General features: G+C 39.8%; 1 protein-coding gene across 2 annotated transcripts in view; it reads left to right on the forward strand.

Annotated features, from left to right (window-relative positions):
• Positions 1-26140, forward strand: part of cdkal1 (CDK5 regulatory subunit associated protein 1-like 1) — a 252726-nt gene extending 226586 nt beyond the window's left edge. For both annotated transcript variants that reach the window (XM_023963817.2, XM_023963818.2), the window contains exons 14-15: positions 1798-1962; positions 25556-26140. In XM_023963817.2, coding sequence (XP_023819585.1) covers positions 1798-1962; positions 25556-25699 — 309 coding nt within the window. In that variant the 3' untranslated portion in view covers positions 25700-26140. The remainder of the gene's footprint in view (positions 1-1797; positions 1963-25555) is intronic.

Genomic DNA, 26140 nt, shown 5'->3' on the forward strand with positions numbered 1-26140 from the left:
TTCTGCAGAGCTGTATTACACATCCCATCATCCATATTACCAGTGCAATATTGAAGCTATCCAGTCGTACATTTTTGAGTCAGATGCCAACTTGGACGAGGAAAACAAAGACGTACATGGATCTAGTCGTCTGCAAGTGGATGCATCAGAATGGAGTGGGAACTTTTTCAAATGGCATTTTTTTGTCTGATTCATAACGATTTGAATAAAGAAATACTCAGAGATGCAACTTTGATTTGAATTTTCTCCAATATATGTTCCCCGTCATGAGAAAAATGTCACACAAGAACATGTTAAAAACACCAACAACACATTTTTCATCAGAGTGGGTCTTTAACATTTTTCATTGGAAGAAACACCTAAGCATTGTGGCAAAATTTAGAAAAGAGGAAATGAGCTATTTGTATATAAAAGGGACCCAGTTGGAATCCCAGTCAGGCAGAATATTTTTATATTCTGTTGTGATCAATCTGGTCTCACACAACAGTCTGACCTCACCAGATGGGAGCTTTGAGCTGTTTTTTTAAATTATTTTTTTATCTGGTACCAAACTCACCCCACTCTTGCCTCTAACATCCCATGAAAGTCTCTGAGTACAGAATACTTTGGTCTCCTTCAAACACCATACAGAGTTTTTTTGTGGCTTAGTAAAATCATCTTAAGCCTCGTTTGTTTTTTTGCCCCCAAACAGGACGATTAGGATCTTTTTGGGTGCAGAACTGCCAGAAATCTGTAATAAAGCTTTGACTTTTACTCATTGGGACATAATTTGACAAGTTAGTTGGCGAAAATAAAATGTCTTCTGGAAGCAATACTTTAAATTCCTTCCTCTGGATTTTGCTTGGATCTCAAAGTCCCTTAAATTATTTATTTACACCATAATTCAACTGATTTGTAAAGTTGTCTTGCAAGTTACCCTTTTGAATATATGTAAAGCGATGAAGGCAATGTCCCTTTAGTGTATCAGGATTAATTACTGTTGATGCCGTATGATTATTTCAAAAAAGGCTTTTGATAGTTTTGATATATTTACCAAGAAAACTTTTACTGAAGTTGTGATTGAAATCCTTACAGGCTCTTTCAAAACATCAATTTTAAATCCCACAAATAACCACCCAACGTGAACCATCCAATTAGTGCTCACTAAGAAAGAGCGAGTCTGAAAACACAAAAGGAGATGAATAGATCAGTGCAATAATCTTTCGCTGTGAGCCTGTCAGCTTTGTTTTCTTAGTTCGGAAATTGTTTCGAAGGAAAGCGTTTTTTTTTTTTTCACAACATCTTTTTCTTTTTCTTTTCGCAAGGATAAGTCATTAAGCACAAACTCTAATTCAGATGAAGGCGTAATTAGAATTCTTTGTTTCCTGTTCCCTCCTGCTGTGATCAGCCAAGGTTAGTTGCCATGGTGAAATAATAAGACAAATGCAAATCCCTCCGGTTTATCACACAGCTGTTGCAGTACTTTCTGACCTTGAGGGCTTGTGTAAATTGAAGTGAAAAGCATCGTTTTTTTAGGCAACCAGAAAACAACAAAGTATTAATGTAGAGAAAGCAGTTTGGAGCAGTGTTTAATTGAAAATGTAATTGACAGATATGGAGGTGCATGTTTGCCTACACTAGTGTGAACGCAGTCTGGTTTTTCTAGACAAAAATGTTACCGTATCTTAGCTTCGTCTCTTAAATAACTCACTTTTGATTTTGCTGAATAATTTCTAGATAAATGATCACATTTTGCAATTTGCGCATGCTTTTTGGGTAGAATTCTTCACATTTTGATTGACATCACTTGATCTGCAGGTGCTGGTACCGAAGAAAGTTGAATTCAAAGGAAAGATGATCGAGGTGGAGATTTATGAAGCAGGAAAACATTTCATGAAAGGCCGACCAGTTGAAGACAGTAAGCCGTTCAACCCCTCCATTGCTGCACCCCTCCAGCAAGGAGAAGTGTCCGGTCTGATACAGGTAATCACACACACACACACACACACACACACACACACACACGTGTTTCCTAATGATAAAATGACACAACTGGAATAAAATCTAGACTAATAGTTATCTACCGTATTTTTTGAAAATTAAGTTGCAAGGATAAAAAAAAAGTGTAATAAAGAAGAAAAAATCTTGTATAAGAGCATAAAGAACATGCTAACAAGTCAACTAAACTTTATATCACTTCAATTCTTCATCTTCTGCTTCGCTTTGGATTGACTCTGTCAAGCCTGGCGTAAGACTGAGTGGCGCTTCTTCTTCTGCATTGCTGTTAAATACTGATACATACACTTAAAGGGCCCTCTAGTGGTTGTTAGTGGGAGGATAACAAACACATGAGCCTATTTAATTTTAAAAATTCACAGATAAGTCGCACCAAACCGTGCAAAAAACGTGACTTGTACCCACAAAAATACGCTAATAAGAATGGAGGCTTGTACAGCCATCTAACACAAGACTTGTGTTTCTCCATGTGACAAAACAAGGTCAGTTTGTCACCGACTCCACACACAAGGCTCATGTCAAAGATCATAACACCAAATGTTTTGCCAGGTGACGTAGTGCTAGATTATCTTCTACAAACACACTCAGAGTTGAAGGTCAGGGTTGGATTAGAGAGGCTGGTATAACAGGGAGATTTCTGATGAACAAAAAAGTTTTAGCAAGCTGTGCAACCTCATGAATCCCAGGAACTAGGCATATCAGACATCATTGTAGTATTAATGTCCAGCCTGTAGGAGTTATAATATAATCAGAGGATGTAAAATCGATTCAGCACATGTATGTGAATTGTACAATCCATGAGGTTCTGTCGTTAGTCTCAGAAACTAACTGTCTCCATCTCCCAGGCTCTGTCTGTGTGTTCCTACCTTATCTAAACCGGGAAAGCTGTGTTTACAACAGCCTATTCAAATTTTGTGCACTCAGCAAACGAATGGCTATGAATATATGTGTTTGGATTTTAATCCATGCTCGCCTCTGTAGTTTGAGAAAAAGCAGCAGTGTATCATCCGTGAGATAAGTAATTTTAGATAAGCTGCTGCTGGCTAAACTGTTCCCTATCTGCCATTTCACCACACACACATACACACACTTACACAGCCACACACAAAACCATGTTAATGTATCTGTTTCACTGCATGTTATTTTTCACTTTGACTAGCTGTAGCTTATAGCTCAGGACATGGAGCCACTGAGCAGAATATGATACACTTTCTAATTTCACACTCCATCAGCCTTTACTGCCAGACGAAGAGGGAGGGGAAGAAAGAACCGGCAGACATGAAGGAGGGGAGCATGGATGAAGGGGAAAGCAAGCACAGAAAGAAAAAGATAGCAGAAATTGAGATTAGAAAAAAAAAAAGAAAGACAGACAGACAAAAAAAGAGGTTTTTGCTCCTAACCAAGTAACGTGTCACTCAGAGTTCTGCAGCAAAGACTAGACCTTGTAACAGTAATAAAGTCTGCGGTCCATCCAGCACTCCTGCTTTCATTCATCTTCAAAACTTGTCCTTGCTCTCCCTCAGAATATTGTCTTTCTGTCCTCCAGGCTTCTTTCTGGGGATTGTGAGGCTCCTTAAACACACTTCTTCCCATAGAAACCAGAAATGACACCGAAAGACTCACTGCACTTCTGCTTTGAGCACTCTCATAAATGCATCTCAGTCTGTAAACACTTTGTTCACATTTCCTGACGATGTGAAGATTTCACCTTCGTCTTAATACTGAAAGCAGCCACTGTTTTGCAAAGCAAATAAAAGAAAACTTTACACAGAAAAAATACATCATACTTATAAAGTGCAATAGGTAACATCAACAGTGTCTTGGCTTGAGCAAGTGGAAGCAGATGGATAGCTCATAAATTGCGCAAATGGGTAAAAAACCATTAATGCCTGTCTGTGCTTTCCACAGCATATGTGCATTAATGCTTAGTTCTATTATGTGATCTCCAATGATGCTGTTGATGAGTCCTAATCCATTGTCCTTATGGCTTCCATTGATGGCTCTTAATAGCATGCAGTGGCAGAGTGCAATAACTGACCTAATGACATGGAAACAGCCATATATTTGCAAGTTGCTCTTATAGACATCATCAATGTAGACAACAGTAATACAGATGATGTCCTTCATGACTTATTATTGAACGGAAATGAATAGAATTTTGGTTTGTTTTTCAGAATTGAATCATTTCTATGTTGCTGTTTTGAATAATGAATAGTATTAGCATGATGTGTACTTCTACACACAAATAGGCTTTAACTGACACATTTAATTAAAAAATACTTTGTGTGAATTCACACGACAGTGAGTCTTCTGTGTTCTGTTTGAAATGAATTACAAATTCTGGGATGGCAGATGTTCAGTGCTGGGTTTTGCACCAAGCTCTGTGATTAAAGGCTTTCTGAAAGGAACAGAAAAATATAGATAAAGGAGCAGGAAGAGACACATGGAGGGATGAGGTGTATAAGAGCCAGACAGTTTGAGGGAGGACGTCTTTGCTGCTTTATTTTAAGATGCAGAAGAGCGATGTATGCAAAAGTGAGAAAAATTGGTGCATAAGTGGGTGATTGGGTTGGCAAAGAAACCAGCAAAGATGTGTAATGTGTATTTTTCACAAAAAAAAAAAAAGTATTGGAGGAAATGGAGAAATCTGTCATGTCAGAAACGGAGAAAGCTTTGATGGCTTACCAGCCAGCAACCATACTGATGTGTGGGGGAGTGAAGCAATCTGACCAGATGGATTTGTAGAAGAGTGGAAAATGAAAGCGTGTGGACGCCTGTGAATGGATGAACCTGGGAGTAGATGGAGGTGTATAGATGCATGGTGATGTGAGGCTTGACTCCTGAGATGAACTGATCTGATGGAAGAGCAGATGAGTGGATGCACGTGTGAACATACAGGCAAGTAATTCAACTACAGAAAAATAGATGAGTGGAGAGGATATATATATATATATATATATATATATATATATATATATATATATATATATATTGCTACTTCTGTTTCTCCATAACTAGTCAAAGTGCTTTTTAGTTTAGTTCTGCAGCTGGAAAAAGAAAAAAGTACGAAACCAAGGAGTTTAATCCAGCCTGCAATGATTTATTATTTATTTTATTAAATTGATATTAAATTAATATTAAATTTGTACAGGATTGATAAATAAATAAAATAATGTAATTTTTCTTTCATTAAGCCAGTTATTTTCGGGTATACAACATTACCAAGTTTTACTCTTTTGCAAATGATCAAATTAATTACTCCAAAACCTCTTTTTAATAAACTTTAATTTTAAAAAAAAAACTTTTCTTTTGGAAAAGTTACATGGCTTTCAGTGTGAAAGATATTATTAAATCAAGGTAAATCCTTTCATGAAGAATTAAGAAGACAGGAAGTCTCCTCCAAACAAGAGAGGGTGGGATTTTCTAAATAAAATACCACCAGCTTGTAGACAGACAAAGCTGGTCAGCATTACCGCCATTGAATGGTGGTGTCCCAACTACCAAATACCAATAAACAATGATTTCCTACTTCTTGTATCTGATACTGATAATAAATTAACATTATTGTTAATTTATTATTGTAATTACCGGATTAAATCATAACAGTGTATAGTTCTGATTTTATCCAATAAATTTACATGGCTATTGTTACCTGCAAACAAACTGATTTGCCATACACCTGTGAACATTGAAAGCCCGTTACAATTGTTAGAACAAATAGTAAGACTTTATCTTAAATATCAAACTAACAAGTACATTTTGTAAGTAAAAGTAATGCCTGTAATAATAAAGTGGAAAAACTATTTCTTTTTCTTCAACCGAAGCAAATTAATAAATAGTTAGATTCATTAAACACCTCTACACTAGTTACCAGTCCAGACGCTTTCCGTTTGTTCACAGGATGGCCGCTAACGTTGACATTGGTGGCAGCTTCATATTCTTTCCAAATATAAAAGTTATTCTCCTTCGTGTCACTTTTTTTGCTACAAGCAACTGAATCATTCGTCTCCATCATGCTAAAGTAAGCCCACATAGGTGAATGCAACGCCATGTTTTTTTCGGAGCTCTCTAGCAGGCACTGAGCCGTGACATCACATATATGCGGCAGAACCTTGCAGGTTGGGGGGGTAGCGAAAAGGGGTTGCATGCTATGTCCGACATCCCTCCCTAATCACTGACATGTTGAAAGCTATATAGTGCTGGGCTATCTACACCATGCTCATGACTTTTCTTTTAAACACAAAATAAAGCGTTACAGATTTCCCAAAGTAAAAACCTCATCAGTATGAACATTTGACATGAATTATTTATGGATCCACTGTGTTCTGATGATGATGAAAATTTTATGGTTTATGAAAAATACATTTAAAAAATGGTCTCAAATGAAAATTGTTTAAACTCAATGCATTATGGTCTACATTCAGCAATCTAGTGAACACTGATGCACACTAGTTTTTCGCAGAGACTTCTAGGAGATTTCTAGGGCACTGGATTTTGGAATTTGGAATTTAGACAGAACCATGAAGAAAGGGTTTTCAGGGGGAATTTACGGAATTTGAGGTTTCAAATTATTGGTCAATTTCGTTGGTGAATTTTTACATATCAGAATTATTGGGATGGAGTCATAACTATTGGTAACCAATATTTTCATGCATCCCTAGTCCCAAGACTCTGTGTCCCATCCCACATCATGTGTACTTTGTAATGTGTTGTGCTTTGTTGTGTATGTGAGGGATTCTTTTTTTCTTTATCTACTCTCTTCTCTGGTTGTAAGCAGAGTTCAGTTGTTTGTAGTTTTTTTTTTGCCACCACTGTCTCCTTTCATTTCACAGTTTTTCCTTCTAAACAATTTGCTTTACCAAGCTCAATTCAAGTTACCCACAGAATGTCATTTATTTACGTTTCCTTATGTAATAGACAAAGGCAGGTACAGATTGACTTTTTGTTTCCGCAGAGTCTGGATCAGAATCCAGAACTTGAGAAGTGCTCTAGTGGTAAATGTTGCTTCATACCATTTCATCATTTTTCCCAACATGTTTTTTTAAGGTTAACTTGGCCTCTCACACTGTTAAAAATCCAAAAGTTACAGGTCAGATAACCAGAGACCAATGACCGGTTTGATTGGAATTTGTTTTTCTGGATACCTTTTGCTATGAAATTGCAACTTGGCCATGAATTGGCTGCTTCATTAAAACGTTGTTGTGATTTTGCCATTCCATTCATTAAAGATCACGGTCTTCCACAGAAAGAAATTGCTTTTATTGACGAGGATAAAAGCTTCCTATTCTGTTGGCTCTTTCTGCCTTTCACTCTGTCTCTGTTTGTCAGCCCTTCATTCAAAGAAATGGCACTTTCAGCACACAGGGACGGACAGTAAATGAGTCTTTTAGTGGCACACAAAGGCATAGACAGCATTCAACAGCTTGGCGAGGAAAAGAAAAAAGAGGACGTAGCTTCTTCACCAGTTCTCATCCCCAGATGAAATTAAATGATAGAAGAGAGAGGCCAGAAAAATGAAGCAAGGATGAAGAATACAGAGTTAAGTAGATGGAGAGATGAGACAGAGAAGGAGCTTAGAGTGCCATCTAATAATCAGCTCTTTTCAAAGCACATTTCCTCAAGAAAACCAAGACAACAGCAGATAGGAGAGAATGGCTCTGATCCCACTATAAGAGAGCAAATAGGCAGTTTGTGCCAAATACAGCATGAAAATGAAAAGAGCTGGGAGGTATACAGCGAATGAATAATGTTACTCCATGACCACCAAATGGATGAATGCACAGGTATTGAATCAGCCTCTCAAATTTTCCTTCTAGGCTGATGTTGTTTTCAAAATTCTTTGGCTAATTCATTATTTCTTTCTTGCAGTCTAGTAGTTTGCAGAGGAGATGTGTGGTCAGGTTAGAGTCAGGTATTTTGTTTTTCTTAATCATCCCCTCTCTGCATTGATCTGCAGAGATATTCAGACAACCACTGTTCTGTTTGGGTGTCAGGCCAACTCTGACTTGTTGGGATCAATGAAGACTTTTTCTATATGAGTGTTCAGTCACTAAAGTAATGGAAAGATGTCTTTCACCAACAGTTTAAAACTGTACCTGATCACCACCTGTGATTTAGCTCATCTTTTTATCAAAAGTGACATCTTTTGTGAAGTTTATCTGTTAGTTTGTATTTTTCATTCAATAGCTTCTACTACTCTTTCACATAACTTCATTGTGTGACTCATCAGCTTTATTCTTCAGTAGTTTCCAAAATTCTGCACGTCTTGTATGTTCATCATGTTAAACAGCTCAGTCAAAAATGGTGCTACCTCTCCTAAACACTTCCATACCTTCCCATACACTTCCATAGGCGGTGCAGCGATAGGGCGGTCAACCTCCGATTGGAACATTGTAGGTTCGATTCTCGGCAAGACACTGAACCCCACCTTGCCTCTGGGGGAAGGTTGGTCGCCAGTGTTCGGAGCCGCCACCACAGTGTGAATGTGTGTGTGAATGGGCGAAAGGGTTTGTGACTGTAAAGTGCTTTGGGCCTACAAGGAAGGTAAAAAAGGCGCTATACAAGTATCCGCCATTTAGCATTTGCCATACCTGCACAGGTATGTTTTCAGTATTTTGCCTTTCCATTCTTCATCCTCCTTATTGATCTATACTTCCTGCTCCACAACAGCCACATCTTCTAATCTGTGCTCTATACCAGTTTCTCAAACATCAGCTCTTCAAAGTTCTCCACTTTCGGAAATCTCCCAAACCTTTGTTTTTTTCATCTCCTCTGAAAAAACCACACAGCACTCTTCTTTTTTTTAAATTTCCATCACTTGGTCCTCCACTCTGTCCTTGTCCTATTCATTCTTCTTAGTCCATCCTTCTCCTCTAGCTCTGGAAGTTGAAGAACATCCCAGCTTTAACTTCCAGCTTCAGACTCGTCATCTGACACTCTCCTCATTTACACAACTTTCTTGGCAAATTCCTCCTTTAGGATCACTCCTCCATTCCTCTTTCCATCAACAATGACAAACCGGCTTGAACCTGTTCTTATTCTATCAACCTTCTCCTTTTCCATCTACTTTCTTTAACACACAGAATCTCCACCTCTCCTCCCTCCATCATGTCAGGCAACTGTAATTTTTCCTGTCAAAGTCATTACATTCAGAGTTCTTACTCTAAATCCATCACTTTTGCTTTTCTTTTTCTCTCTATCTTTCTATGAAAACACCTTCCTCCTCTCCTTCACTGACCAACAGTCATCCAAATCCCACCAGCACCCTGTAGGTCAATAGCATGAGTGGCGGTTGTAGTTAGGCCATGGTCAGTCCAGTATGAAAGTTCTGTTTTTGAATCCTAGGATTGATTTGGTTTTGGTTTGATGTCAGATGCCCATTCTGACACAACCCTCTGAATTTACCTAGACTGTACAACCTTAGCTGCTCCCAGGGAACCACGTTAACCAATGTCATCGGCTCTGTCATATTTCTTTTACCCTGTGAAATAACCGATTATACGGTCATCCTGTGCAATTTTTTGGAAATGTATGTGTGTATTGTGTGTATATGTGGGTATATAGACTCCATAGTTTTTCTTTTTTCTTTATATATCGCTCTCTGTACCTGTACTGCTGCTGCAACAAGGAAATTTCCCCATCGTGGGACTAATAAAGGAATATCTTATCTTATCTTAAGTAAGCTTGAAATGTTTTGAAAACAGGGAAACTAACCACCAGTGGGTGGAGGCTCATGTAAACTGACAACATTGGATTGAGTTGACAGCTGAACCCATAAAAACAACAATTCTGTAAGTATGATGCTCATTGGGACACTGCTACACTAAGAGTACACTGACTATGCATAAGATAAAGGGGAATTTATAATTAAGAGAAATAGAGACACTGAATTTAAGAAGTAGCATAGAGTAGAAAGAAGAAAATATTGTAGAGCTTATATCATATCTGTGTTATCTACTATGACCTTTACTGACCCTTTTCAGTGTTTCTGTCCTCTCTGCAAATGAATTGAATGAGCTACTCTACTGTCACTGCTGGGTAGAATAAAAAATAAAAATAGCCCTTAATTTTACAAACCATCCCATTCACACACTGCAGATTCCCTTTTTTTCTCCCCAGGTAACACAGTAGCAGAGATTTTAAGAATATCTGGGTTCTGGTGGTAATAAATCTAGCAGCACATTCCACTTCCATCAAACACAAAGCTTTGGTAGATTCAGAAGAAATGTAAAAGAAAATCTTTTGGTATTTTAACCAAAGCCTTCAAAGAGTGTGTGTTATTCACATTCACTGGTGACAGGAAATAACACACACTCTTTGAATTACCGTATTTCCGTAATTCCAACCGATTCTGGAGGTGAGAAAAGAAGCTTATGCAACACTTCAAACTTTATTTCTGTAAAGTGCTGAATAGATTGTGGTGTCAGGGCACCATACGACAGCATCACGCGCACGTTATAAGTGCGTGTAACTTGCATCATTCTTACTTTACGACACAAGACGATCATACATTCAATTTTCATGACGTCGCTTAAGGTGACAGGACTAGCCTCAAGGGAGCTACAAGATACACCTGCACTCCTCTTGAAGTAAATCCGCTCCTCTCTACCACTTTCTATGGGCCCACACAACCGAAAAAGGCTTAAGACTGCAAATAGGATTGGGGTTTTACAAATAGGAGCAAAAATATGTGCACATCTGAGCCATTTGCTTCCATGATTGCACAATTCTCTCTGTTTTTTGTTTTTTTTATGGATCAATATTTCCAAATAAAGGGTCAAGGATGGAACGGCAGGAAAAACACTAAGTAGCCTTGAACTAATGATTGTTTTTTAGATGTTAAACTGTTAACTTTAAAATGTATCAGACCATGAAGACGTTTGTGTTATCTGAACAGCACTGCTGTTTACAAAAAGGACAGTAAACCTGTTTCTTGAGAAAGTTTACATTCTAAGGAACCAAGGCAACTAGTTTGCACATCTTTCATTGATCTCTTGGGACTGTAGCCTCTTAAGAGACTTAAACAAAGTAGCTGATAAAGAATGCTGACAACTCTGACCAGAATGGTTAAAATAAATGGTAAATGGTGAATACTTATATAAAACTTTCTACCTTACAGTCACAAACCCATTCACCCATGCACACACACATTCACACACTAATGGCGGCTCCGCTGCCGAACACTGGCGCCAACCTCCCACCAGAGGCAAGGTGGGGTTCAGGACACTTCGACACATGGGCGTTGAAGGCGGGAATCAAACCTGCAATATTACGATCATGGGTCGACCGCCCTACCGTTGCACCACGGCCGCCCCAGAATGAGAATGAGTCCTAAGAATACTAGTGAACCACATTGACATGATGTTTTTTTACACAATTGATGTAATACTGAGAAAAATGTAATCTACTTTTGCCGCACAATTGTGTTAAAGTAAGAGGAAAGTAAAGGCCCTGTGTTGATTGTGTAATTGCTCAATCCTTTAAATGTAAATCTTTTTTTGTTAATGTGTTGGCTTTAATCATTTTTACACATCTTAATTTTTCTCTTTCTCTTTCTCGAAGTAGGCGTGTCTCGATCCGGGTCTGATTTCCGATCACGCGGTTGATGACTTGATCCAAAATCGGATGTTGCAGCCCGAACAGTAAAAAGAAGTCGACTATTTGGAATTTTAGCTCACAATAGCATTAAGTCCAGAGTTATTTTTATTTTTTAACTTGTCCTGTCCAACAGCTGGGCAGACAGATGAGAACTGAGGGCCTCTTATGTTGGACATATTTTACAAGAGGGGTTATTAATCTTCAGACAAACCAAAGGCATGACTGAATAAACCCCTTTTGTAATTGAGGCCAAACTTTATTAATTTCAATCATGTTTGAGAATCTTTGGCGTTGGACCGGACGGAAAAGGAAAGGAGGGAAGAAGAGAGAGGGATGCTAGAGGGGGGGGGGGGGGGGGGGGGTGATAGTGGGAGGGGGGGGATAAGACCATGAAGCAGCTCTATGCTGCTTCATGGTCATGGTCATGCAAGTCCAAGTCATGCAAGTCCAGAGTTATTTTCTGAAATAGCTGAGTAGTAGAACTTAACTTTACAATCTTTTAGCTTAAAACTTTATATCCTTTTGCTGGGAAATCAGGGCAGCCTTTCTGTATTTAATCATTTCTTCTGTTGTGTTTTCTTTTTTTGGGGGACCAAAGAGGTTTCAGAGGTAAAACTGAGAGGGTGTCAGGGAAAGAGTGTGTTAGTGGGTCTTGATGGAAGTGGCTGCTATCTCAGCTTTCCTACTGGGGAAGCTTCTGGTAGTCATTAACCTGGTCGCTGCAACACTTTGGCATAGACTGATAGCTCTGCCTTCTCCATTGGGCCTGAGGGGTCAGTGGTATTTTTTATATAAAATATTTTTCTTTTTTCTTAAGAAAAAAATACATTTTATGACCCAGAATTTTTCTACCAAGTTCCATGATAGTTGTGTTTTATCTGATTTACAGTAGAAATATGTATTTTATATGGATATAAAGATAAAACCCCTAAACTTTTTTTTACAAATAGTCCTAAATCTGTGATTGTTCTGTCTCTCTCTCTCTCTTTCTTTGTTTTTTTATTTTTGAGCTGATTTTATCACCTTAGCCCAATGTGGTGTTTTTTTATGTTCTACTCCCAAGTGTGTATTCTGACCTTAAATCACCTGCAGTTTAATGAATATTTGGAAATGTAGCACTGATGTGGTCAGGCCAGCCTGTCCAGTACACCGTGGATTAGATTGCTTATAGTTTGCATCATCTTGCTTACATTGCCATACTTCATTGGTCATAAAAAGCCAAAACACGCTCAGCTTCTTGAGCATCCGCGCACGCGCATGGTCATGATGCCGGCTGGCCGCTGGCTGTGTGAGACACTTCCAGCACAAACACAAGCCTGGAACACAATGAATTTTTTTTTTTTTTACCCTTCCTGGGTTGCAACTGTTATGGCTTGTTGCTTTGATGTTGCGTTTTCTCTTTGGCAAACGTATTGGAAGTGCGGTAGAAGGGAATCAAAGTATGTGCTCTCTTTTTTTTTTCCGGTTATTTGGTAGTTAAACCTCTAAAATCTATTTTTTTACTTTTAATTCAAAATGTCAAAAGGTTTTGTTTGGTCTTTGCAAGACTTTGTTTCTTCTAGCAGCAAACAATTCGTCCTGCTTTCAAAACAGGAGGCTTATCTATTTTTACCACTTCATTTAGCATGCCAGCTTGTATTACACGCCCTGTAGTGATGCACCAAAGTCAGGGAAGCAGGAAGAAATATCATGCACATCTATTTTCACTATTTTTAGCTAATTTGTCAAATCGCATTACAGAGCTTTATCTGGTTTGAATGTCAAACCTAGCTCCCCTCAGACTGAGTTCTACCTGGGAACCAGGAATGGAGGATGCAGATACTTTAACTGAAAGAAAATTCCTTTTACAGACTATTTCTTAGTAGGAATCTGAAAGCAGGTATAATTCTCCAGGCTCATGTAAATAAACTGCCCTTAGCTAAACGCTTCAATCAGAGAATCACCCATGGATTTTCATTTTATTTAGAATTGCCGTCCTTAAGTGCACAGCGGGCCTTCTCATTAGTGTTAATGATGCTGTGTGGGGTAACTGGAACAAGTAATTACTTGTTCTTTGAACATTTTTTCCATTAGTCAAGAAATCAGGTTCATTTAAAAAAATCTTCCAAAAATGGAAGTTACTATTAATTCAAAAGTTGTTTTGGACTTTGTTTTTGACATCTGTCTTAAAAAACGGAGCTAGTTTGGGTTCACGTTTCTTCCTCATAATAGCTGTTTTTGTCACAGCTTTGCACACTTCATCTCTCATAAATTATAAGTGCCTCAGAATTCAGCTTCAGTCAAGCACTTGAGTAGATTTGTATCCTCAGAGCGTCTCTAAACAAACTTTAGTATTAAAAATAAAATGTAAATACCAATCATCATAGTGAACCACAGCTTGCAGAGAAGACGGAATTCTTTCACACGACCCTTTTTTTTCACTATTTAAAGAAAAATCTTTTCATTACCAAAACATTGATCAGTAATAGCTGTAAGCTGTGAAACATGGAACGGTTTTGTGCTGCACTTTGATTCAAATTAATTGCTTGAAAAATGCTGTGTTGAAAAACGCTTCAAGTAGATGCTTTGCCTTTCCGTTGGCACATTTGCCCTTGGATAGATTGTTTTATGCGGCAAAGTTCAAAGTTTGTCATCAAGGAAGCTAGTTTTCTGGCAATCGGTAAGGCCACGAGCTGTACATGAAGTACAGGGTTCTTTCCCGGAAGGAATTTATTGTCATGAATGGGGGAAAAATAAACCTTCCCAGAGAGATGAGCAGCACCACAGCAACAGTGTAAACAGTATAGGAAGAGTTTTTAGCTTGACTTCACAATAAGCCTTAGTCACATGTACCTGCACCTGGGTGCTTTGGGTTTTTGGTTTGTCTGGACCCATGGAAGGGGGGACGGGTGTGTCTTGAAGGTTCCCTTGAGGCTCGTTCAGCCATCTTTAGGGACATCATGGACATGGAACGTACCATTGTTGTGTGTGTGGTAAGTGTATCGTTAAGTATTCCTAAGGCTAATTATGACATATGGGTGATGCTGCCATATGGTGCCCTAATGCCGCACTCTAGTTGCTATGAAGGTACATGTACTGGCACCTTCCTAATGACTGCGGTGTATGGTCGATACATTAGATGGATGATACACAAACCACACTCTGATATGCTAGTTTCTTACAGTCAGGCTTTGCTCAAGGAGCACGCACTTATCATTTGAACAGCACTAACAAGCCTGTTGTGCAGAAACATTTGTACGACATGCCTGCGTTTCACCTACTTCTACCTAACTTACCCCTATGTGTTTGTATAAGTGTTCGCCATGACCTTTCACCCACATCATCCCCATAAAAAGTCTGCATGGACATTTTTGCTCTATGGGCTTACGGATATTAAAATTGAGTGCGGGCTATCTGCTTTCCCCTTACATATTTGCCCATTTTTTTGTCCGTTCACACTGGCTGAGGCGACTCACAGTCAAGCAGCCACTTTAAATGAAAAGTCCATGTAAAAGCCTTAAAACCTGCTTCAGTGTTCAGAGCCCTTTCATTCATTCGTCACTACGCCACTTGTTCTCAGGCTCCATATGCAAACCAGACGTTCACTAGACGTGTGCTAAAAATTCAACCGGCATTGCTTAACGCCAAACAGCTGAATTTTTACCCATCGGGTACTGGGTTTGGTATTGACGTGTGGATAACATCCTGTTCAAAACAGGGAAGTGCCAACCGTTGTAAACACGACCATGGAGGAGAAATATAATTGCGGATTGTCCCCAGCTAGAATCGTATAACACCAAGTCTTTCATAGATCGGAATAGGGCTAAGAAAGGTTAGCAAAGTTCGCCCGCTGCAAGCACCAAGCCTCTTCTAACTGTAGATGACAGACATGCGCTGGTAAATAGTACAAAAAGAAGAAGCAGCCCCTCCCTGCCACTCCCTGCTTGCCCGGTAATGGTCCAGTGTGAACACATTATGAGCTGCATCTGAGTTCATGAGACCGTGTATAGCAGGTACCTGTAAACATAGTATTAGACCTAATGTCTTGGTCGAAAAACAAAACAAAGGTTGCTAAATTTAGATAATTTGTATCAAATTTGAACAATAGTAAATAGACTTTGATTTCATTTTGTTTCACTTTGAAAGGATCTTTAAACGTGAATTATTAAATAAACTGAATAAAAAATGTGAGTGTACTTTATTTGGAAATCTGTCCCTGCGGTGACTGTGCCAGAGGCAGGATTTACTCTGAACAGAGCTGTTTCAGGAAAAAAAAGGGAAATTCAGTGTATATTGCGGCTCACCTTCTTGTGGATCCGCTGTTTTGCTGATTTTTATCAGCATGAATTTGCATGCTTTTCTTGGTCTTTTTTGTCTTTAACAGCGCACTGTGGTTTACAACCTGATTGGCTGTTGATCTGGTCAACCAATCTCTTCCGCTGCGTATCTCTTGTATAGATGCTGCACGTGCAGTTTGCCAGAGTAAATGTCTGTCTGAGAAAGTGTAAAACGTGTGTGGTGAGGGGCTTTACAGCCTTAAACATCTGAAAATCTTGTTTAGCTGATTTCCCTAATTAAAGGTTATTTATGGAACGTATCTGCCAACAGTACACAAACAGCCCAGTCTTACTCTGTAGTTAAACTTTTTCTACATCCTATTAGTGACATCATGGTCAAAATACTTCCAAATAGCGACTAAATGCTCAGACTGTTGCCTTATTTGCGACATTAGCCTGCTTTTTCCTCATCTTATGTGTGACATGGCTCCTTTGCACAATTTCTTTTCTGCATTTAGTTACTTTAACTGCTATCAAAGGAATGCAGAGGACTTTCCCTGAACCGTGACAGTGGTTCATTTGAGTCAGAAAAACAGTGAATACAGTTTTCCAGCGACATATTTGTGATCTGTTCCTGCTAGTGGACATTGATTAGATCTTGAGTTCTCACTGCAAATGCCTTGAGGGTCTGTTGAGGACGCTTTGTTTTCTCCTCCATTTTTATTCAGTGTTCACTTTTGGGCTGAAACAGTAAGTTGAATCAAAATGTGAAGTGTTCTGTTTTGTAGGCAAATAGTTGCTTTCACCAAATTCCCATGTTTCTGCCAGAGATTTATGTGCCGTCTCTGCTGCATTCTGGGTAAATCTGCATTACCACCATCTCTTCATGTGATTGTATAGTGGGTTCATGTTTAACGAAAAATGTAAATACACTTATTATTTGTCATTATGCTTTGTACACAGTGGAGTAGTTGTGGTCGAGTGAACTTGTGTACATCTGGAGGTGTTTCTGAATCAGAATACGCATGTGTACACACACACTGTGTGTGTATACAGAGCTATCGCAACTGAAATTGATGTTTGGATTAAGATCTTTTGTGTGTAAAATGACAACAGATTGCTCTGTCTGCTGGCATGCTGTTGCGTGAGAGCCTTTGATTGTCGAGGAGGAAAGTTGAGAAGGTCGTCCTCCACTGCTCCTGCTATTTATTCATCTTTCTCTTGCTCTCTGTAACACGAGTAGTTTTAGTGTTTTTAGGGTTTGAAGGAGCATCGGCGATGGTGTTTACAAAAGCCTCTGCTCACGCTTGGAACTCCAGCTGCCCCGCACTTTGTCACTTTGCATCGCTGAGTCAACCATGACCAAGGAGCCCGTTGCACACACACACACACACACACACACCCACACACACACACACCCTGGAGTCTGCGTGCAAAGAAGGACATTAACAGCTGCAAGGCTCATTGAGAAATGTGACCACCGTGCATTGTGCTCTCTGGTTGCTCTGCATGCCACAGTTTACATGTTTTTCTACACCGGGCAAGAATGTACCTAGTGACTGTATAGGAGAACTGGACTGAGTGACCACTCCCCCCCACTCGCGATCCAAACAGGAAGTACCTGCTGGTTCCAAGAAGTCAAAATCCCAGACCTCTATTAGGGAAATAAACTCAGTCATCTTCATGCCTGAGTTTATTTGCCTCGTGCCTCAATGAAAGCATGTGGTGCCAGCTGGCCCCCACATTGAACAATCCAGAAGTTTGATTAAAGATTTTTAATCGCATTTTAAACGTTTGCTTGAGATTCTCCTAAGCCCACTTTCAGTGGAAGGGGTCGTGGCCTTCAAACAAGCTCCTGATTGGCTAGAGTGGTTGCTATAGAAACGTTGACTTAAGCAATGTCTGAAGTCCATCCCTTCTCCATAACTACCCCATTAAAATACTATATTGTAAAAACAAAAGTATGAGCTTTTTACGAAGGATATTTATGAATCCACTGTGTTTGGAGGATGAAAAAAACTTGGATGGTTGTATAAAAAAATTAATTAAAATCCAACTTTTTTTTCTTCATAACAAAATCATTCAATTTCAATGCATTGTGGTCTATATTCATCAATCTACTGAGCATGGATGCAGAGACTTTGGATTTTGGAATTGTAGATTTCGGATAGCCCTACTGTATGGCAAACGCACTATAAGTAGTGAAGGAATTCGGGCACATTCTCAGACTGACACAGACCAATCACTGCTTATTGATGTTGTCTGACATGGCAGCGCCCGTGTTGCAAAAAAAATGGCGACTAAATTGACACCATTTCATCGGAGCCAGAAGTAAGTGACGTTGGGTGACGTCCCACTCACTCGGTCCAGTTCTCATATAGACGATGGCTGTACCAGACATCATTTTAAGGCGGACACGTTGGACGGGAACAATCGTGTTTGTTCTGAAGTGACACAGAAACATTGGAGAGGCCTCCACTTCAGTTTTTTTCTTGCTGGGCTCGACTTTTATGGTTCCCCCTCCGAGCACACAGAGCTCAATAATTTTTTGGGGGGTGGGGGGGGGGGGGTATTTTGGTCTGTTCTACCACTGCGAGCAGAGAGACAGGCATTATCCTACACAGGGCTGCACACACACAAAGTCAAATAAACATGCTCCTTTCCCCACAGATAAATGCACAAGTGTCGCAGCACGCAGGAGGGAAACTAAAGCTTAAAGCTGCATCTCAGATGTTTTCATCCTTCTCCCTTCCTTCCTGTCTTTACTTCCTTTCTTCTTCTTTTCTCCTTTCCCCTTGTCTCTTCCTACTGTGCTGACATGCACCTACTGGCACTTGGATTTTCACTTATCCTTCCTACTAGTAATAGATTTTAGGCTGTGCTATTCAGTCTGTTTCCAGGCACCCTGTTGTTAAAAGACACCTGCAGAGAGACAGATAAATAGAAGCATCAAGAAGAAGGCAGTGCATTTGGCCTGTCAGCAGAGAGGGGGATAATCAGTTTGGTACTCAGTGTTGCTTTTCTTTCTTTTCTTTCGTCCTCGACTCAAAATAAACCACTTTTTCACCCCCAGTTTTCTTGAAATATTCATCTTGGCCTTTCCTCTGAATTAAGACGACAACAATTGATTTTGTTTTAATTCCATTTTTTTCTACTTTTATTGAGGGTTTTGACTTGTTAAGAATGTTTTTCCTGGTAAAATTTAAAAAGGTAGGCCATTTTTGTTCAATTTGACTGAGAAGAACTTTGCAATTTTTCACAGTTTCACTTGCTTTGTTTACCAGCATGACACACTCAAACAGAAATACACATGATAGTTTCTTTGGGCAAAAAAAACAAGATAATTTTCCCTGAGGGAGTCTGACAACAGCATTAGATTAATCAAGCATGCATGTGTCAACGAGAACGCAGTAACTGATTCCCCCTCCACCTTTTGTGTCTGAAGTTACTGTAAGTAACTTATGGATGTGTCACCCAGGCGTAGTCGGTCACAGGATCCGCTCCGCTTTGTGTATCGGAACAGAGGAAACCACTGACAGCAGTGCAGTAAAAAGAGGAGAGGGTGCTGGTTGGTGTTTGGGAGCCATTAGAGAGAACAGATGAACGGCAGGAATGTCGAGGGGGAAGAGGACAGACGCTGCCCGGCTGCTCACCACACGTGAGTGCGACACGTGTGGGCGTGCCCCGATCCTCGGACACATGCAAACGCCGTACCTGCCAGCAGGTGTTTGAGCCCACGCAGGTCCAGACACCTGCATGTGGGTCGCCCGGAGAACTTTCTAGCAACTTTTCAGCTTCCACCTATGATGGAACTTCCTTCATTCGTTTATTTACTTAATGACCCACCCTGTTGAACATTGTGTTTTTGGTGTTTTTAACGTGTTCTTGTGGCATTTTTCTGATGATGGAGGATAAGAAATTATTCTTAACTTTGAATTTATGAGTATGTCTTAATTTACAGTGTTGTAAATCAATGCATTGTAAAAAGCGTGTAAACAGATGGATCACAGGAAGGGGAGGTGGGCTTACTTCTTGCAAACAGTACCACAACTCAGAGGTGAACTTCTAAGAAACTACAGTCGCTCTGCAGAAAATGTGTCCTAAAACATGGGCTAAAAACAGCATAAACATAATTTAAAGACCACTGTGAACGCTCTTAAAAATAGATCTAAAGATGATCGAATTGACTCAACATTTAATTTTGGCAAAAACAAGTTAAAACCAAAAGATTCCTTCTGTGGTGCTGCACATGGAATTTACAGAGAAAATATATTAGCAATTGTAGAATAATAGGTAAATCTTTAGCTGGCGGTCAAAGGGGTAAAATGTTGAGAGAAATTCAAGCACATGGTAATTTCAAGGAAATTAGTTTGTGTGGTGTTGTAGATTCCCACCTGTTCAAAAGTATCCTCTTTACTTTCTTATATGATAACATAACTTTGAGAAGATCAAAGGGTATCGTAGAAAGATACCACAGACGAACTTCGAATGACCAAAGTTTGGCAGAAGTGGAATGTTTCAGCACAATCATACAAAGACCACTAGCAAAATGGCGCAGGTTTTCTAAGAAAACCATTAGAAGTGTTACATGATCGAGACAAGTGACACGACTATGACACGAAAGACTCCCGCACACAGTCAACCTTGATGGTACTTTCAATTACAGCTCGAACAACCAAGTCACTTTAAACCTTTCTAGGAGTAGATCATTGAGAGACTAAAAGCCTCTTTCTCTGAATTCTTCGAAAACATTCAAAGTGCTTTTGTAATTAAAGTTGAAAATGTCTCAAAACCACTGTGAAGGACCCCGTCCTCCTCTCACACGGACAAATTGGTGGCTCTGCAGCGATTTTTACTCCTGATCTGTCAGAAAACCCATGATATAATGACTCCAAACTGCAAACTTTATAAATCTTTCATTGGCCTTCCAGTCATTTGACTTCATCGTGCAACTTAAAGTAATGCTACATTATTCAGCATCGCGCCATGTTATGTTTGGTGATGTTACGGCACTTTTTACACGACTTACTTTTTTTAATATTTAAGAAAGAGACAGCTTTATGGACTAAAACAGATCCAAATCAACAGATCCAAATCTGCTGGATCTAAAGAGTCAATGGTAGAGAAAAGGCATTTTCCTGGAGTTGATGTATTGACTTCACAGTGTGGTGCAGATCTGGGCAGAGAGCAGCCAGTGTGCAGGCTTCTGAAGTAGTCCAAAATAAGTTGCAAATCAAATCAAACTGGCTGTGGGTCAGTGGATGAGTCCACTTTCTTTACTGCTGGTGGTGGTGGGAGAAGTGGCTTGTAGAGGCAGACCAGAGGAATTGAGTCAGTGCAGGTAGTAGTCAGTTAACGTGAGTGAAGAATATATTGGGGGTAGGAGGGCAATGTGTAGGGGGAATCGGTACCTACGTTCTGGTTGACAAATGGAGTCACGTGATGGGAAGCAGAAGTGAAAGACGACAATATATACGACAACAAAAGTATCTTTCAAGCAGAAACTCCTGACGTGTTGTGTTAGGTTAAAGTCCCACTCCCCTCATCTTTTGTTATATTTCAAAGCGTTCCCAGCAATCTTTTAAGTATGATTATGTTTTTTTTTTTGCCAAAATCCCAAAGCGTGTTATTTTTTTTAGGACATCATTCGTACAGAGTGCCATTAGTATCCCCAGGGGTCTCTGTTTACATTGTCTCCCACTAGCTTACAGCCCCTCACACCCCTAACCTAACATTACTGGTGTAACAAAAATGGCGAGCCATACTGGACCAATCCAGTCGTACAGTTTTGATCCAGATGCCAGCTCAAACGAGGAAAAACAAAGACAGACATGAATCCAGTCATCTACAAGCGGATGCATCAGAATGGAGCAGAGCAGGGAGTTTGTGCCCCACCTACTTTAGCTTCTTACATCACAGCTACAAGCTTTTTCCAACACTATTTTTTCATCTGCTTCTGATTAAAATAACAAAAAAATCATTTTTTTTTTTTATACATGTCCTCCATCATCAGAAAAATGCAGAAAGAACATTTTAAAAACACCATTTTCATTGAGTCTTTAAACTACTCTAAGAGAAAATGGAGAAAAACCTTCAGCTCTAGTCTGTTTAGGCCATAGGAATAATAAAAGCTATCTGCTTTAAAAAAGAAACTACAATCAAGGGACCAAAAGTAGAACCTGCAGACTGTGTGTCTCAGACAGACTAACAGACTAAAACAAATCAGGTTCAAAAGACTACCATACATTTGTTAGCCAGCAACAACAGGACAGACATCCACTGGTTTGGGAAGAAAACAAGACCCGGACACAATATAAAACGTAATAACATCTGCTTCGCATGAGATTTCCACGAGGCACCTCCAGCTAATAGAGATTGATTTCCACTCACAAATGTTGCGTGTCAACTCTCTCATACCATTTGATGAACGTCTAAACTGAAATGACCAAATCCTCTGACTCTTTATTTGATTAGCAATCAGTCGGTTCGTCCTTGGAATCCATCACGCTTCCATACAACAATGTAAAAACAAATCAGCGTCCAATCAGATCATTGATGAGTAGAAAGCCCATAACCAACACAGACTGTTAGCAAAGAAACACCAGCAGCAGCTAGAAAAACTGATAGAAGAAGAAGAAGCAACAAACCAAAAACGCTGACCTCTCTAATGAAGTCCAAAACAGTAATTGCTGCAAAGAGCACACCTTAATAGGAATGTTTACTGAACAATTGAGCCTTCAAGTGAAACAAACTGGCATATTTACAGGTTTCTTTCAAATCTACCATCTTAAAATGTTCCTTGATTAATGTGAATCCTCTCATTACCTGATCTATTCAATATCTGCAATAATGGCACCATGCAAAGCTGCACACGTACCCGCATTACCGCATCATTACTGAGTGACGATCATCTGCACAAGCAGATGGCGGATTTTTATGAACACCTTCATCCACAAGCTGTCTGGGAGATCAGCACATTCAAAACACAGACTTTATTACTGTTGTCTAAATCTTAACAGGCTCCAGAGGGGTAATGGAGAAACTCAGAGGGTGAAGAAGAGGAGGAAAAGATTCCTGTTTCATAACACCGCCATCACGGCGATGGATCCTAATATCAAGAGGCACTAATAGGTGCATTTCTAAAGATAGATAATGATTAACGGCAGTGATCCGTGAAAGGCGGTAATGCGGCCCACCTCCACAAATAAAATGGAGATTCCACTGGGAACCGAAGGCAGAGTCAAATGATTAAGCTAATTCATGTGTCAAAAAGAAGAAGATGAGGAACTGTTGTTTGGTGTGTTACCTCATTTTATTACTATTTTAAACTAGACACTCATGTAAAAAAAAAAATCTTTTGATCAACTTAACTATAGCAAATTCAGGAGCAGACAGTAGGAATGGACTGATTTTCATTTGAACAAATTAGTCTATGTAAACAGCTAAAATATATTAAGGAGGCCAGCTGAGTACCAACCTCCTCCTCTGTTTTTCTATCTTAGTTAGCTGTGACAGTTTGTTGTCTGTGGCCTCCCTTTTAGCTCTTTCTAATCCTTTAAAGAAAACATATTTGTCCTCAAATATAGTGAAGGCATCATGTAATCTCTATCTATCTATCTATCTGTCTGTCCCTCCCTCCCTCCGTCCGTCCGTCCGTCCGTCCGTCCGTCCATCCGTCCGTCCGTCACTCTTCCAAACCTGTTTAATCCCTTTTGGGTCACAGGGTTGCTGGAGCCTATCCCAGTTGCTGTTGGGCACAAGCGGGGTACACCCTGAAAAGGTCACCAGTCTGTTGCAGGGCCACACATTGAATATGCGCCCAGGGACATTGCTGAGTTAATGCCCATTTTGGGTTTCCGTGTTCAAAATACTCGCGTTCATGTGTGTTTACGCACCTTTTTCTAAGACTGCTGTCAGGCTCTACATAAATCATGTTGGACTAGATCTGTAAAGGAAAAAGCAGTTGTCAACGCATGTCACAGGCCACGTGTTAGCATTTCACACACCCTGCCCAGAAAAAAAACATGCATTTCACAGAGAAAGTTCCCAGGCAGGACTTTAACCAGAGATTGTGAGGCCAGAGTGCTAACCACTACACTCCCGTGCAGCCCGAGTCTGAAATCGTAAAGTCTTAATGCCGTGTCATACGGCCACTATGTAGAATTTGCGAATATTCCACAAAGTAAAATTTTGGCCTTCTTTGATATACGTATAATAGAAGTAATTCATAAGTGTGCGCAGATGTCCATCGTTTAAGCCAACGGCTCTTTACGTGAATTCGGTTTTGAGCTGTTCAAAATGTTTGGTCGTTTGAGAATTACACATTCATTCATTCATTTTCTATTCCGTTTTGTCCCTTTCGGGGTCATGTGGCTGCTGGAGCCTATCCCGGTCACTTGTGGGCGAAGGCAGGGGACACCTTGGACAGGTCGCCAGTCTGTTGCAGGGTGGAATGTCCTCAATCACACACCCATTCATTCTCACACTCACACCTATGGACAATTTAGAGTTGCTAATTAACCTATGAAGCATGTTTTTGGACGGTGGGAGGAAGCCGGAGATTCTAGAGAAAACCAACGCATGCACGGGGAGAACATGCAAACTCCACACAGACAGGTCCCCCATTGATGTTGTGTTCTTCTTGTCCCCCAGCCAGGACTTGAACCGGGGGCCTTTTTGCTGTGAGGCAAGAGCGCTAACCACCGTGCAGTTTATGCGTATTTTATGTAGTTTATACGTAATTATTATGTAGATTCTACACAAGTGGGCGTGATTTTTGTGAGATTCATACCTAAATTAGTGGTTTTCCACGACTGTTCCATGCATGTGTAAAAGACTTTTCATGCATGTACCACCGATGTATAACGTTTATATCATGTATATAGCGCACATGTAACATTAACATTAATATCATGTAATTGATCATCGAATCACTATTGAATTGCATATAAACAGCGCAATGACCACACACGGTTCATGTTGTGTGTTGATTTATGTCTATTCTGCGTGGATTCTTCGTACTTCTGTGGTTTTAACGTGGTCCATTCGTGATACATCTATCAAAACTTCCCGTAAAGACCCACACCTTTTCTCCCTTTTTCCACCTATATTTACGTATGAACAATTTTCAATTCTGCAAAATGCTCAAAATATACGTAGTGGCCGTGCGACACGGCCTTTAGTCAGGTATGTTGTCTTGCCCTTTTACTTTATAATTTACTAAATGTTCTCAGCGCATAGGAATTCCTGATCTCATGCAAGCAGGTCATTCAAAGTGTGACCTCATCCAGAGTGTGCACTTGACTCTGAAACTGAATCCGTCTGCCTACATTAAATCTGTTCCTCCTTTGTACTCTCATGAGTCGGGTTGACAGTCACCAATGACTACTCCTGCTTTCAGATTACTGCGTATTATTCATGTCAAAAGGTTGTGGGGTCCTTCCTTACTGCCATCTTTGACTTCACCTGGTCATCCTGGAGTTTGTTTGTTTTTCAGTCGTGTTTGAGATTAATGAACACATAAAGGTTCCATCTGGTACCTCTGCTACTGAGGAGCTTAAAAACCACAACAGGGCTCTTTGTTGTGCGTTCAGTTTGTTATGTGGTCACTTGATTCCATCCAAGGTTGTGTCATTCAGACATGGCTCAGGATGGGAAATGGTAACAGTTGATCCTGATGGGAATTAAGAATGTTGCTCTCCCTGCAGGAGCAGTCGGTCCGTGGAACCAGCGGTTCATCCTCCATCCTGATTGGCTGTTTCAGCGTGGATAGAGAAGCACTGAAGAAGCTGGGGATCGGGCTTGCTGTAGCTGCTGCTCTTTTAGCCTTCATCATTGACAAGTTGTACTGAGTTCTTCCTCTAATGTAGCGTTAACTTTGGGACAGAAGACGTTTGTATCTTTACAGAGAAATAATGATGTTTTAATTCAATTGTAGATATCATTTTTAGGTTTTTCCTCAAAATCTGCAACAAACTGATGGATTTTCTCTGAAAGCTACATTCTTTGTTTTGAAATGTCTTTATTTTATTTTTTTACATCTTCGGAACAGTTCACAAAGAAGCTAAACAAAACTCAACATCGGGGGGTTTTGAAGGTTGAAACTGCTGTGCAGCTAAAGAATGCATCCGTATTTTATTTGATTACATGTCCTTTCTCTCTCAAAGCCCTCAGTTTTGAGAAGGACACAGTCCGAATATTTTTGAGAGTTTCTATCATCTGTGTTGTTTTATTGTGTTTAACTGCCGTCTAAAAAGTGTTTTGTGTGATGCAATAAAGATTGAAAAAATCCA

Source organism: Oryzias latipes, chromosome 16 (genome assembly GCF_053564925.1).
Source record: "Oryzias latipes strain Hd-rR chromosome 16, Olatipes_Hd-rR_3.1".
Taxonomy (NCBI): Eukaryota; Metazoa; Chordata; class Actinopteri; order Beloniformes; family Adrianichthyidae; genus Oryzias; species Oryzias latipes.